The sequence below is a fragment of the Anser brachyrhynchus genome, assembly GCF_964034855.1.
Source record: "Anser brachyrhynchus genome assembly, chromosome: 2".
In the NCBI taxonomy this organism is placed as follows: domain Eukaryota; kingdom Metazoa; phylum Chordata; class Aves; order Anseriformes; family Anatidae; genus Anser; species Anser brachyrhynchus.
The window spans coordinates 102,266,391-102,280,155 of NC_137695.1; the positions used below are offsets into that span (position 1 = coordinate 102,266,391).

Sequence of the window (13,765 nt, forward strand, 5' to 3'; positions counted from 1 at the left end):
GAGACTAGCGGCTTTTATCCTGAGACAGTCATAAGTAACAGCATGGTATATGCTTCTATCATAACATTAAAAAAAAATGTAAAAATCAGCTCTTGCTGTTGAATGCTGCAGAACTGAAATATTTTTGAAAAACTTATTCTTGAATTTTAGATGGGTCAGTATTCCAAAACTTTTTATCATCTTCATCATAGACATAGGCAGCAAGACAGAAGTGATCCTTAGCAAATTTGGGGGTGACATCAAACTAGGGAAGCAGGCAAAAACCCAGATGGGACAGCTTCCATTCAGAGGAACCTCAGCAAAGCAGAAAAATGGGCAAACAGGAACCCCATGAAGTTTAGCACTGACAGATGTTAATGCTGCACCTGTGTTAACACCACAGTGCTTGAGTACATGCTGACTTGCTAGGAAAGTGCCCTGTGAAAAGGACTTCGGGGTCCTGGACATAACATGAATGACAACTGTAAATGTGCAGTGATGGAGGTTAACCACATATGGGACCACATTAGCAAAAGCATAGCCAGCAGGTCTGGGGAGGTTACGTTTCTCCACTATTTGGCATTTTTGGAACTTCCACATCAGGAAGTTCAGCTGTGTTCACATAGTCTTTAGGTTTGTGCCCCAGATTAACAGAAACCTCAAACTGTGGAGAGCCTGGCAGAGAACCTCTAAGAAGCAGAATATGATAAGCGACATTGGATTAAGGGATTATTCAGCACGATAAAAAGAAGGCTAAGAGAAATCTAACAGCCATTTCTCTCTCTCTTCTTTAAGGCATGCCATAGAGAAGACAGAGCCAGATCATCGCTGTTAACAGAGACGCACAATGAAAGTACAAGAGGCAACAGTCATAGGCTGCGGCATAGGAAATTCCAGACATAATAAAAAATTCTTCACAATGAGATTGTGGGCACTGGAACAGGTTCTCAGGATCTACATCCTCGGAAGTATTCAAAACTTGACTGGCTAAGGCCTTGGGCAACTTGATCTAGTTTTGATGTTATCCTAGCTTTGAAGAAAAGATTAGATCAGCTGGCCACCAATGGTCCTTTCCAATATTATTTTTTTCTGGTGTTATAATCAATGGGTTTGAAAATCTAATGAGATGTACTGTGCCAGTGTATTAATCTGACATTTCACAGCAACTACAGCAACTATATTGTATAAAGATGTGCAGCTACTACAGTAAGTGAAATTATCAGGTCAACAGTTCAGAGACTAGTCTGTCTGTACTAGTGGCTTTTATATTTCTGCCGAACCAGATTCTTGGGCACTGCAGAGCAGCTGATAAATATAAACTGTTAGTACGGCTGGAATTATTCAGGGGATATCAGTCATGTAAGAACCATGACCCAAGGCTGAGCAGGAAAAGGAACATAAACAAACCCTGTCTGGACAGGCTTTGATTAATACATATCAAAGGCAGCTTGTACTTGGAAAAGGGCCCATAATTCAAGTATGTTTTTTTAGATACTAAGTATCAGTTGTCTTCAGTCTAAACATAATCAGCGAAATTATTATAAGGAATTGTCAAGTTAAAAAATATATCATATTCAGAAAAAGGAACAGAAATGGGGAAAAAAAGCAAAATGTTGATAAAGCGTGAATTTCACCTATTTTTGTCATACTAACAGGTACTTGATGAGCCAAAGTACATAAAGCACAGAAGGGATTTACAGAGTAACTTTACGACTATCATGAGAATTTCTGATCCCCTCTCAGATTATTACTTTTTATAAATCTCGCATTATCTGAGAAGCACAGTGTCCATCTGTAAATCATCGATAAAGAAGGTTCTTATTAATCAGAGACAAAGCATTAACTATTCCCTTGTGTGATATGAACAGAGTTACTGAAATAGAGGGAGGCCTTAGCTGACAGAAGACGCAGAATGATACTATACTTCAAAAGACTGATGGAAACTGTGTGAAAAATGTGTTTTTCAGAAGTTAATTCCTCTGTGAATAAGTAATCGACTATGATCCAGGATTTGTTTTGTTGATGTGCTGCTCCCAGCATACTGCTGATTACACTGTGACCTTGGGCAATTCATACACAGTTGAATTTGGCCTTAATCTTTCTGTGCCTCATTTTACTCATTAGTATAATTATTATAATAATACCTATCTCCTGAGAGTATTGGGTGGCTTCATCAGCTATTATTGTGGCTAATAATAATAGGAGCTCTATAGGCTACTTTATTTTACAAGAAATGGTTTTCTCAGAATAGCAGAGAGGAGATTAATAATATATTAAGCCCATTGGAGAGCTGTCCTGAGAATTACTTTTCTAGTAATACTTAAGTCAACATAACCTGTTCCTCTGTTAAGAGAGTTTAATGATATAAACCTGCCAGCACGGTTATGCAAACAAGTTATTTAAAGTGTGCACAAAGCCAAAGAAAACTTCCCTTCCATACTAAATGCTTTTCAGAATTTACTTAAGGGGAGGGTTAGGAATAGCCACATAGTGCTCAGTCAGACATGCAACAACTATTGTATAACTACAACAACCATTCCTAATTTATAATTCGTATCGCCTATGGCTTTTAGCAAATAAGACTGTTAATCAAATAATCTATTTTGTTCAGGGAAAGTTCTTTGGCTCTTCAATTTCTTGCATTTTCTAGAAAGAAATACAAGTTTTAATTTGACATTGCCTCTCCAGCTATTTTGATAGTTCTGTAAAAATGCAGTATTTTGTAAAATATTGGAAAAAATAAAAAAGAAAAAATAGAATAAAATAAAATAATTAAAAAAAAACACAACACCAAAACTTCAAATGCACTTATGTTACCAACATTAAAATTCACTTATATTCAAAGGTTAACTTTGTACAGTTGAAATAAACTACACCCGATTTCTAAGAAATATGTACCTAGCTCTTTAAAAAGTTCCTAGAAATGTAGATAGGTGGCTACCTGGATTTTTAAAGAGCTCACAGGCTAAACCCTCAATAGGGCTTGCATCTGCATATACCTGACTCTGTAAAAATCTGTGCCTTATTGCATTTAAAAAAAAACAGACTTTATTTAGTTGCTTAAATTAAAATGTTCACAGTACAACATATTTGAATTCAAGTATACAAATGAGGTGCACAGAACAGGGAGAACAGTGTTCACAGGATTCATGCAAGCAGGTTTAGGACAGATTCATAGGATGAAACAGGGTCCTGTCAGACAAGAAATTGTGTTATCTCAGTTATGAGATACCTCTGAGAAGCTTTTATTACAAATAGGTTTTGGTTCAGCTCTTACTTCATATTAGGAAGAAGATTTCAATCAGAGTCTTAGGTAGCACGATAAGACAAATCTAGAAGAGCACTGTGATATTACACAACATATTTCAGAATTTTTTAAGAAGGATCAGAAGAATTTCTAGGTTAGGATATATATCCACGGAAAGAGGTACCTGGGTTTTAGTCCCTAGGGCAGATTTAGAGCATGTCGTTGCATTCAAGGTCATCCAGACCAATAGCTAAGGATAAGAGAGAGTTCAAAATTCTGTCAGGCAGAGGAAGGAATTGAATTTATCCCACCATGCTCTGAGTGAGAGCCCTCATGACTATGACCACATCAAAAAACATTAATAAAGCCAGTGCAAGCTCTAGTGAATAGCTTTTTAAAAGGCAAAACTGCACCTATATTACATCACCAACTACCAAAATATCTGATACACTCTTATACAAGGATTTGCCAGCTCTGCTCCTGCACCTACCCACAATAGTTATCTATACACTTCACAGAACTTCATGTGGTTTGCAGTGTTTCTGACACAACAAATAGCTCTGTCCTCCCACCTGCTCTAACACTCTGTTACCATAGTAAAGACTTTCCCTATCCTGTGGTTTCATTCAAACACACAGACCAACAACATCATTCAACAACAACCACTGCCGGCAACTTCCCCCACCTCATCCTTTCACGGCCTGTATGGCACCCTATAGGAGGTAGTAGACTCCTGCAGCTGACAGAAGAAGGGGCAGGGACAGGGTTAAAAAGTGTTTCCTTGGAAAAAAGTAATGTATGTGGGACAATAGTGGCAGTGGAAGTTAGAATTTCATAGCAGAGCAAAGTACTTTCTTTTAGGAATTGCATGGCATCTACTGCATAGTTCTTGAATGTTGCTGCAGTACTTGAATGTCTATTTTTGCATATGAGTAATAGCCCCTGAAAAAAATGCCAATGAAATACACGTACTTTCAAGAAAATATTTTATTTAAAATAAAATTAAAAAATAAAACACATCCAGTCTGTATATTCAAAAATCCATTACTTTCTTCTGAAGGGGTGAATGTCAGAAATAGACCTGCTTCACTGCTCTAGGATTTACTTCATCCAAGCACACATAATTTTCCGAGTCCTAGTACTAACAAGGAGCCTGGCAGAATTCTTAACAAATTTTCACAGAAAAATATGAATCAGGAAAATATCATTATGTGTTTAATGAAGTAAGAATCTTTTTTTTTTTTTTAATATATAATTAATATTCATTTTTATCTTTTATTACTTATGGGAACTAGGGTTACAAAACTCAAACCAAAAAGTACACAGATTCTGTCTTATGGGGAAAGAAAGGCAGCATTCTTGGTTTTGTTTTTCATCTTAGCAATATTTCCTGATGGTGTGGTGGTTTTACTTGGGTGGGCAGCCAAGCTCCACCACAGCCACTCTCTTACTTCCCCTCCTCAAAGCGAAAGGGGGAGAAAATATAATGCAAAGGGCTCAAGGGTTGAGATAAGGATGGGGAGATTGCTCAACAATTATAGTGACAGGCAAAACAGACTCAGAGAAAAAAAAAAAAAAAAAAAAGTATCAGACTGAGATAGTAAAATTTATTTCCTATTACTAACAACCTAGAGAAGTGAAAAACAAAGGAAAGAAACCAAAACCACCTTTCCCCCATCCATGCTCTTCCACCTCCTCCCCCGAGTGGTGCAGGGGAATGGGAGAATGGGGACTGTGGTCAGTCCCTAACGCTTTGTCTCCGCTGCTCCTTCATGGTCACTCTCTGCCCCTGCTCCAGCATGGGGTCCCTCCCACAGGATGCCATCCTTCCCGAACTGATCCTGTGTGGGCTTCCCACAGGCAGCAGCTCTTCAAGAACTGCTCCCACATGGCTCCGTACCACGGGGTCCATCCATCAGGAGCAAACTGCTCCAACACGGATCCCCCACGGGCAGCAGCTCCCCCCAGACCCCCTGCTTCTGCGTGGGCTCCTCTCCACAGGCTGCAGCTCCAGCCCAGGGCCTGCTTCTTCGGGGGCTCTCCATGAGCCGCAGCCTCCTCCAGGCCACATCCACCTGCTCCACCGGGGGCTCCTCCACGGGCTGCAGCGTGGAGATCTGCTCCATGTGGGAGCCATGGGCTGCAGGGGGATAGCCTGCTCCACCAGGGGCCTCTCCACAGGCTGCAGGGGAACTTCTATTCCGTGCCTGGAGCACCTCCTGCCATCCTTCTACACTAACCTGGGGAGCTGCAGGACTGGTTCTCACTCCTCTCTCCTCTCTCTCCCAGCTGCTGTTGAGCAGCATTTTTTTCTTCCCCTTTCTTAAATCTGCTGTCACAGAGGCACAAACAACATCACTTATTGGCTCAGCTTTGGCCAGCGGTGGGACCCTTACCTAACATAGAGTAACTTCTGGATTCTTCTCACAGAAGGTATCCCGATGGCCCCCTGCTACCAAAACCTTGCCACATAAACCCACTACAGATGGCCACAGTTTACCAGTGGATAGACAGGTTATGCAGTAGAAGACTCCAATTTTTCTATTATTGTTTTCTACTGCAAAGAAGGGCGAGCTCTGCTTCTCTGGAAGTCATTTCTGCCAAACACACTGAAAGACTATTTCAACTTTAACCTGTAATTTTCAAAGACCTCTAGAATGAGTAATTGAAGCTTCATAATACCTGTGTGAACCAAGTAAACAATTCAACAACTATACATCATAATAAAGCACACAGTTTTTTATAGAGTTATCAATTTTCTAAACAAATATTCTACAGCAATATCATACAGTAGTTTCAGGTGGGAAATACAGAACAGTATTGAGTATTTGCAGGAATAAGGAGCCTGAGGCTATACCTCAATTACCATAAAATGCATGAGTTCATGAATGATCATATGTATTCAGAAGCTCAATACATGAGCTCATACATCATATGGAAGCAGAAGGAAACATCCTAAACAACCAGTGTGTCATGACATGGGACCATGTATGGGTGAACTCTGGAATTTTCTCCTCCATTTTCTCCTCCAGGTACTTACTGACTCCAGGTAAATGCCAAATGCACTTAGGCAGAATAACAACATGAAAGAGCTTTATCATATTAAGTAAACTGCAGTGTTGAAGTGGAGCCCCAAAGACACATATTTTAAGTAAATATTTCATATAATCATTGTGCCTGCAATATCCACTAGTGTGTTCCTGCATTTCCTGTCTTTCACAGTGGGAAAATAATAAGGTGTAACATTACACAAAGACATAAATGACAACCAAATACCAGGCAAGGCCTTGAAGATGCATTGGCAAAGGTAGGATACTTCAAATGGAAACCACCATTTGAAAGTGAAGAATTTAGAATCTGTTGATGTGTTCATTGACAATGCTTGATTCTGTAATGTTTTGATGAATATGTGTTTAGGCTGAGATCAGCTTAAAATACGTAAAGAAATACATAATAAAGAATTGTTTAAAGAGCAAAGCTAAATTAAAAGCTTTCTATGAAATTAATGATATTATTTTCTCCTGCTTCAGTTTTTCCTGATTCTATGACAATTTACACTGATATTCTTAATTCTATTTACATTCTCATTCATACCATGCCTGACAACCCTGTAATTTATATTTATCCTCAGACCAGTTTTATGAAATACTGTCCTCATCCTATTTCAGATAAGTTAAGTTAGTTGCAGGCTTATTTCTTAACCACCTTCCTCTCCAGCATCTTTTTAAGTCCAGTTAAATTTCCTGATATTTGTCTTCTCTGGTATATTTGTTATTCCCCTACTAATGAGTTTTTTTTTTTTTAATACAAAATCACTGATATTATTTTATTTAAATGACAAAAGTCTATCATTATGACTCATTTACTTTTATTGAGTATTAGATACAAGGCTTGTAAATAATGAGAATGGAAGAGAAGTATACAGATGTGTTTTAGTAATGTTATTATCTTCCGGTAAATGTTAAAAGTATCACAATTTAAAATTGCATTTTTTTTTGCAGCTTTGCTGTGTTAAGAAAAACAAGTGTCATAGAAATTTTCATATGATAATAAATTATGGAAACTCCAACCATTCATTTTTTATGAATTTTTACTTCAGTCTTACTGATGTTTGATTAACATCAGATGGTCAACATCAACTTTATCTCTTTTAGAATTATTGTTCTACATATTGTATTATTATTAGTAGTAGTAGTATTATTTTGAGATTACATAATAGTTTTCTATTGGCAGCTTGAAAAAAGTAATTATAAGGTTACAAAGGTATAGCACTATTTCCTTAGCGTGCTTCCCTCATATGAGTCATAATATGAGAAATCTAAAGTTCTTAAGCTCATATTTTATACAGTCAAACAACAATAGGTGAAGTAGTTCTATCAGAAGTGTTTTCAGTGAAGGCTTAGTGGCAGAAGAATAAAGCTGCCATTGGGGAGGAAAATCATGCCTTAAATCACAATGCTATTTGTACGCATGTTGTTATCGTGCTGTAGAGGTTAGATAGACAAGTGAAGCTGAGAACAACAGTGTTTGTATGCTGATGCATGAAATTTACTGTAACTGAGATTCTTTAAAAAGATCACCAAAATCAACCTCATTTACTGGCTGCAGGAAGGATGATGCTCAGCATTTACAGAGAGTTAATAACTGATTTTCCTCCTCTCCTTGTGAAGACACAACGGAGAAGATCTAATGGTTTAGTGGTACCTCTGCAAACCAGTTCAGCTCAGTAACCCTACAGAACCCTCTTCCTTTTAGCTAGTTTTTTTTGGTTGGTTGGTTGGTTTTTTTTTGGCCATATTAGCAAACTGAATTAACTTGCTGTGTCACTGTGTCAGATAAGAACCTGAGCTTACAGAAGCGAAGTGGAAGGACTTTGCCTGGGGACAGGGAAGGAATCTGGACATGCAGACGTATATCTTCCATGCTGAACATCACAATACTGGTGGCGATACTTGCTATTCCTGAGGATATCACATTTTTGTTTTTAATTCTAGGACTACCAATCCATCTGGATTTATAAATCTTACATTAAAAAAGAAGGGTGTGTGTGTGTGAGAGAGAGAAGTTATATACAAGAATACAGACTATTCTGATGATAAAATATGTTGTTGATAACATATCTATGATAACATATCTTTAAGAGACTATCAACTATGATGTTGATAGTCTCTTATAGACAGCACAACAACAACAAAAAAATAAGTATACAAGCATTATTCTTTTTAATTACACTTTCATGTTGATACCGTAAAAACACTAACAAACACTCCAATATCAGTCCCTCCCCCCCAAAACACACACAACTCTAAGCCCTAATTGTCATCTCTATTACACTCAACAATTAAAAAATGGAAGTCTGAAAAAAACCTGAATATACAGATAACACTTTCCCTGCAAATAGTTTCAATTTAAGTAGTAGCATTAACACAAATTTGCTATTGTCCAAAACAAAGTGAGCATAAAACATTATCACACTGTCGATTTAACATTTCAAACTCAATCAAGAAGAGCACCTGAGCTAAATTAGGTCATTCTTCACTTTGTCTTGATTTAGTTTTTGAATAAAATCCAGTCTGTTTCGATCACAGTAAAACCAATAATCAACCTGAAAACACATCTATGCCAGTGACAATTGATCTCATGTTTCAGGTCCTTCTTCCAGAGTTATACTTTGAAAGAGTTGTGGGCAGAAAACAAAAGTGTGCACCTGGCTACCTACTTAAGCTGACTTTTTTTGTGTGTGTGTGTTTCCTGTCTTTTTTGTTTGTTTTTTAATCAGTAAGGTTTGTATAGTCCTATACATTCTATATTTACTTTATATATTCATTATGAGAACTGATCATTACCTACACATTTCATCAAGGTTGTTCTAGTAAAGAATGCATTTTGACTTCTGCTTTCACTTTTTATAATATTGGATTATAACATAATTTGGAAAAATAAACTACACTTTAGAGTATTAGTTACTTAAAATGTGTTAACATTTAGGAGAGAACACATATATATTCAAGAGTCCTTCCTAATATTTAACTTTTAAAGATTGTAAGGAAGAAGTAATGACATTAAATTTCTTCCCTTTTTCTGATCTGTATAGTAGTGGATATACTATTAAGTTTCCTTTACTTAAATTTCTTTCATTTTCACTTTCACAAAAAAATATTTAATTATATAATATTATACATAAGCTGTTTATTACAGAAGGGGTCAAGAAAAAGTAAAACAAAGCAATACAAATGAACTATAGGGCTGTAAAGACAAAGGGACAAAGGTCAAGCTTTAGGAAGGCTTAAAGACCTGTAGCCCCTAGATCCCAGATTTAAAAGTATACTCTTGCTTGTACTTTGATTTCAGAAGTTAAGGGGAAAAAAATAAAATATATATATATGCATTTGGTTAAATTGTAGTATTTAGATATTTGAGAGAAGTTATACTTGCTAAAAGGAAAATAACACATTTAATCTATTTAATATCTTCATATTTTATCCCTAATATGAATACAACTCAGATGCTGCAGTTAACACAGAAAACCTGTTAAAGGTTCAGCACCCCATCAGTCAAGAGCAGCAGAGCTTCCAAAACCAAAACAACATTACCTTACTAGTTGGAGTTTAAAAATCAACAAGTTTTTAAGCCTCCTTTGCACAGCCTACAGCTTCTACATAGCCTACAGCAGGCCACAAGCCTCTACCCATCTCCCCATGCTGATCACAGAACAGCTTTATCCAGAAACCAAGTATATTATATGCTGCGTGGATGATGAGTCATTTCAACTTCTTAGTCTGCTCTTAGAGTTTGATACCATATGACCACAGTCATCATAAATGAGGTTTTAGGGAAGTCATCTGATGGCATAATGGGATCAGCTTTGCTAAGCAGTGAAGTTGCTAATCAGAAGCACTGGTGGAAAATCTGAAATTGGTGATTCCATGAAAGGAATATCACATACAATCCTGGATTCAGGTCTAAGTGCTTATTAGGGCAGCATGAAAATGCTGTAATTTCTCTTACAGGTGTAGACATTTTAAAAGCATAATATTTATAATGATGCTTTTTCCTGGTTTTGGACTATTATTAAATCATTTCCAGCCAAACAGAATGCAGTTAACCCCCCCCCCCCCCCCAATGCTTGAGGTACTATTCAGATAGTATTTCAGATACTTTTCCATTTACTCTGCCATCTATCTTGGCTTGGACTTTTTAGCAATTGTTCTTGTGTCCCTAACCTTATATCTTGATTGTGAATATTCCTTTTCCTATTTTTTCTGTGCAAAGTTTGTGTAACTCAAGTTTTTTTGAACATGGTACTACTTTGTTCAGTTTTACTGAAAAAATCATTCACCTTTTTTTCATAAACCACAGAAAAAAGCACTTTTTATGGCTTTCCATCTCAGCTTTTTCTTAGAAACATGCAGAGTCTGAGGGGATCATTCAACATAAACTTTCATCATAGAAATATGTCTTTTTCAAATTTCTTGTACAGTAAATAGAGGAAGAAAGACTGCTCTGGGGAGTAATTAGGAGAAGGAGTTGAACACTGGGGTCTTGAGTTGCCCTTTGAAAGAGCTTTTCTCTCAGGAGCGTGAGATATTTTGACAGTGATGGAGTGTGTGGGAAGAGGATCATGCAGTCATGTTTGTGTGACTGTGGGCACTTGCATGGTGGGCAAAGGAAAGAATGAAGAGAATGTCAGTGGAAAGGGTGCAATTACCCTCAAATCTCTTTCTAGGGACAAAGATGTGTGGAGAACTGTGGTCATCTGAGAGGAAAGATGGATGATATCCTTGCCCATCACAGGAGGGTTGGACCTAGATGATCTTTAAGGTCTCTTCCAATTCAAATCATTCTATGATTCTATGAAAAGTATGCAGAAAATGTTTCCTGGCCTTCCCGTATCTTTCCTCTTAGGTGGATATAAAGGTAGCTTCAAACCACACTTCAAAGTTAGCTTTCTAGAATGATCACTTAAGATCATCTCTACTCCTAAGCATACAAAGGTAGTCTTTATTTTTATTATTATAATATTATTATTATTAATTTTTATCTTAAATATTCCGAACTTTTCAGTAGCTTCTATGAGTGCTTAAAGATAACTTGTGAAAACTAGGAATTCTGACCTTGAAATTAAAAAAATAGCTCTTTATGAGTTCACTTCATTGTAAAGGGAACTAATTTATTTCCTATGTTAAGAAAAACAGAACATGCCTGCTGTCACCTTGGATTGTTTACATTGGTCTTTTTCCACACGTGAGGCCATGAGGACCAACTAACACTTAGTCATTGATAGTCAGCTCATAGCTGTCTTCAAATAGTCTCATCTCAGAGTAAGAGAACCACAATTTTCAAGAAGGTAACCATGGATCTAGCACATAGTGGTATCTACTCTTCCAAAAAGACAGCAACAATAGATCACTGTATAGCAAATGCTGAAAATCCATGACCATAAAAATACATAAAAGCTAAAGATTGTTTTGTCTTAGTCATGCAGCTAATACTGTTATTATGTCCGAATCCATGGACTGACATAATACAGACTTCTTTTGTTCATTGCCAGTCCTTATAAGTTCAAATATATAAGTGATGGGACCTTACCCGTGCCTTCTGCTCCATCTCCATCATTAATCTTTCATGTTGTTCTGCTATTGCCAGTGTTGCAGAATGGACTTTCTGATATATCATTTCTCCTTCTCGTGTCTGAAAGGTGAACAGCCCTTCTCCTGTGTCACACATCCTGCAGTAAGCAGAACAGAAGCAAAAAAAATGAGTAGTGTAATTTTTATCTATTATAAAAAGTGCACACCTTGCAGTAGAAAATGCCAACTTTTATAGTTAATCTCTTCAGTTCTGACTATCTGCAGCTATTTTTACCATTGAAGAGAGACATATTGCAAGAAAAGTGCAGAACTTCATGAACACAACCTCTAAATTCAGTTTTAATCATCCTCTGAACAGTGAAAAAGAAGTTTTATCACAGAATAAAACTTGAGGTAATACAGTCACCTGTTTATAGCATTATTTCAAATGTCTGCATGGCTACGTAGGAGCTAAATTTAATTATCTTAACCAATTGATAACAGAAGTACATAGCATAGCATGACTTTGAAAAGCTGACATTTTAACATAACACTGACCAATTAAAAATATTCCTTTGGTTGATCACTACAAAGAAGCTGTATGGAAAGGCAGCATTATAAGGGTTAAAATACATCTGCCTCAGTACATTTGTGTGAGGCAATATCTAAAGTTCTCTTTATAATTACAAGAGACATTCAGTCTATTTGACAATAGAAACAGCAATTCTGTTGCCTAAGAAGATTAAATAAATAAAAAATTCCATAAAATTAACTGTCTTCTTTTGAAAGAGCAACTTCTGTCACCCTTACTGTGACAGCCTTGTGGCATTATTCAGAGGAAGAAAAGTGGTATATAGTAAATGCAAGGACAAAGAGGGCTGAGAAACAGAAAAAATTAGTAGACCACAAGTGGTAGACTACTGAGTGACAGTTACTTTAAGGATATATACTGTGTTAAACAGCAGTGGAATCTGACATATTTATATTAGTAGTTCCATGACATTATCCATGTCTGATCCCTGTATTTTTATATATTTCTTTTTGAAATTTTAGAAACAGAACAATAAAAATCCTTTTGATTTGGTCTGATACTTCCTGTAAAGATTTTCAGAGTTTCTTTGACAGAAAATTGTTGACTTGAGTCACTGATGCATAACATCCTTCAACAACAGAAAGACTTGAATTTCCCTAAACTACCAGGTTTCTTCAATTTCTTTTTGGTTGATTTATTATTTTATAGGACATCTGATTTTTTGAATATCTCAACACCTTCAGTATGGTCCCAGGATACCCAAGGCATACAGAATTACTGTTACTAAGCATTTTAGAAAAATGTGTCCTGACTGGTTGAACATTCAAACAAGTTTTAAATATCAATATATTTAAAGTTTGAATCCAGGATCTGAATGATTATTCAGAAATTAAATTTTATAAAATGTTGTCCAATCAAATTAACATATAGATCTGTATTAAGTTTGCAGATGACACCAAGTTAGGTGCGTGTGTCGATCTGCTCGAGGGAAGGAAGGCTCTGCAGGAGGATCTGGATAGGCTGGAGCGATGGGCTGAGGTCAACTGCATGAAGTTCAACAAGGCCAAGTGCCGGGTCCTGCATCTGGGGCATAACAACCCCAAGCAGCGCTACAGGCTGGGAGAGGAGTGGTTGGAAAGCTGCCTGGCAGAGAAGGACCTGGGAGTACTGGTTGATAGGCAGCTGAATATGAGCCAGCAGTGTGCTCAGGTGGCCAAGAAGGCCAACAGCATCCTGGCTTGTATAAGAAGCAGTGTGGCCAGCAGGTCTAGGGAAGTGATTGTCCCCCTGTACTCGGCTCTGGTGAGGCCGCACCTTGAGTACTGTGTTCAGTTTTGGGCCCCTCGCTACAAGAAGGACATGGAGGTGCTTGAGAGAGTCCAGAGAAGGGCAACGAAGCTGGTGAGGGGTCTGGAGAACAAGTCTTATGAGGAGCGG

The 13,765-nt window shown here is 37.3% G+C and overlaps 1 protein-coding gene across 4 annotated transcripts in view; it reads right to left on the bottom strand.

Moving 5' to 3' along the window:
* Positions 1-13,765, bottom strand: part of DOK6 (docking protein 6) — a 238,180-nt gene that overhangs the window by 52,553 nt on the left and 171,862 nt on the right. For all 4 annotated transcript variants that reach the window (XR_013947225.1, XM_080581892.1, XM_080581893.1 and 1 more), the window contains exon 6: positions 11,816-11,954. Coding sequence is in view for 3 of the 4 variants with exons in the window: in XM_080581892.1 (XP_080438018.1) it covers positions 11,816-11,954 (139 nt within the window). In the remaining variant the exon portion in view is untranslated. The remainder of the gene's footprint in view (positions 1-11,815; positions 11,955-13,765) is intronic.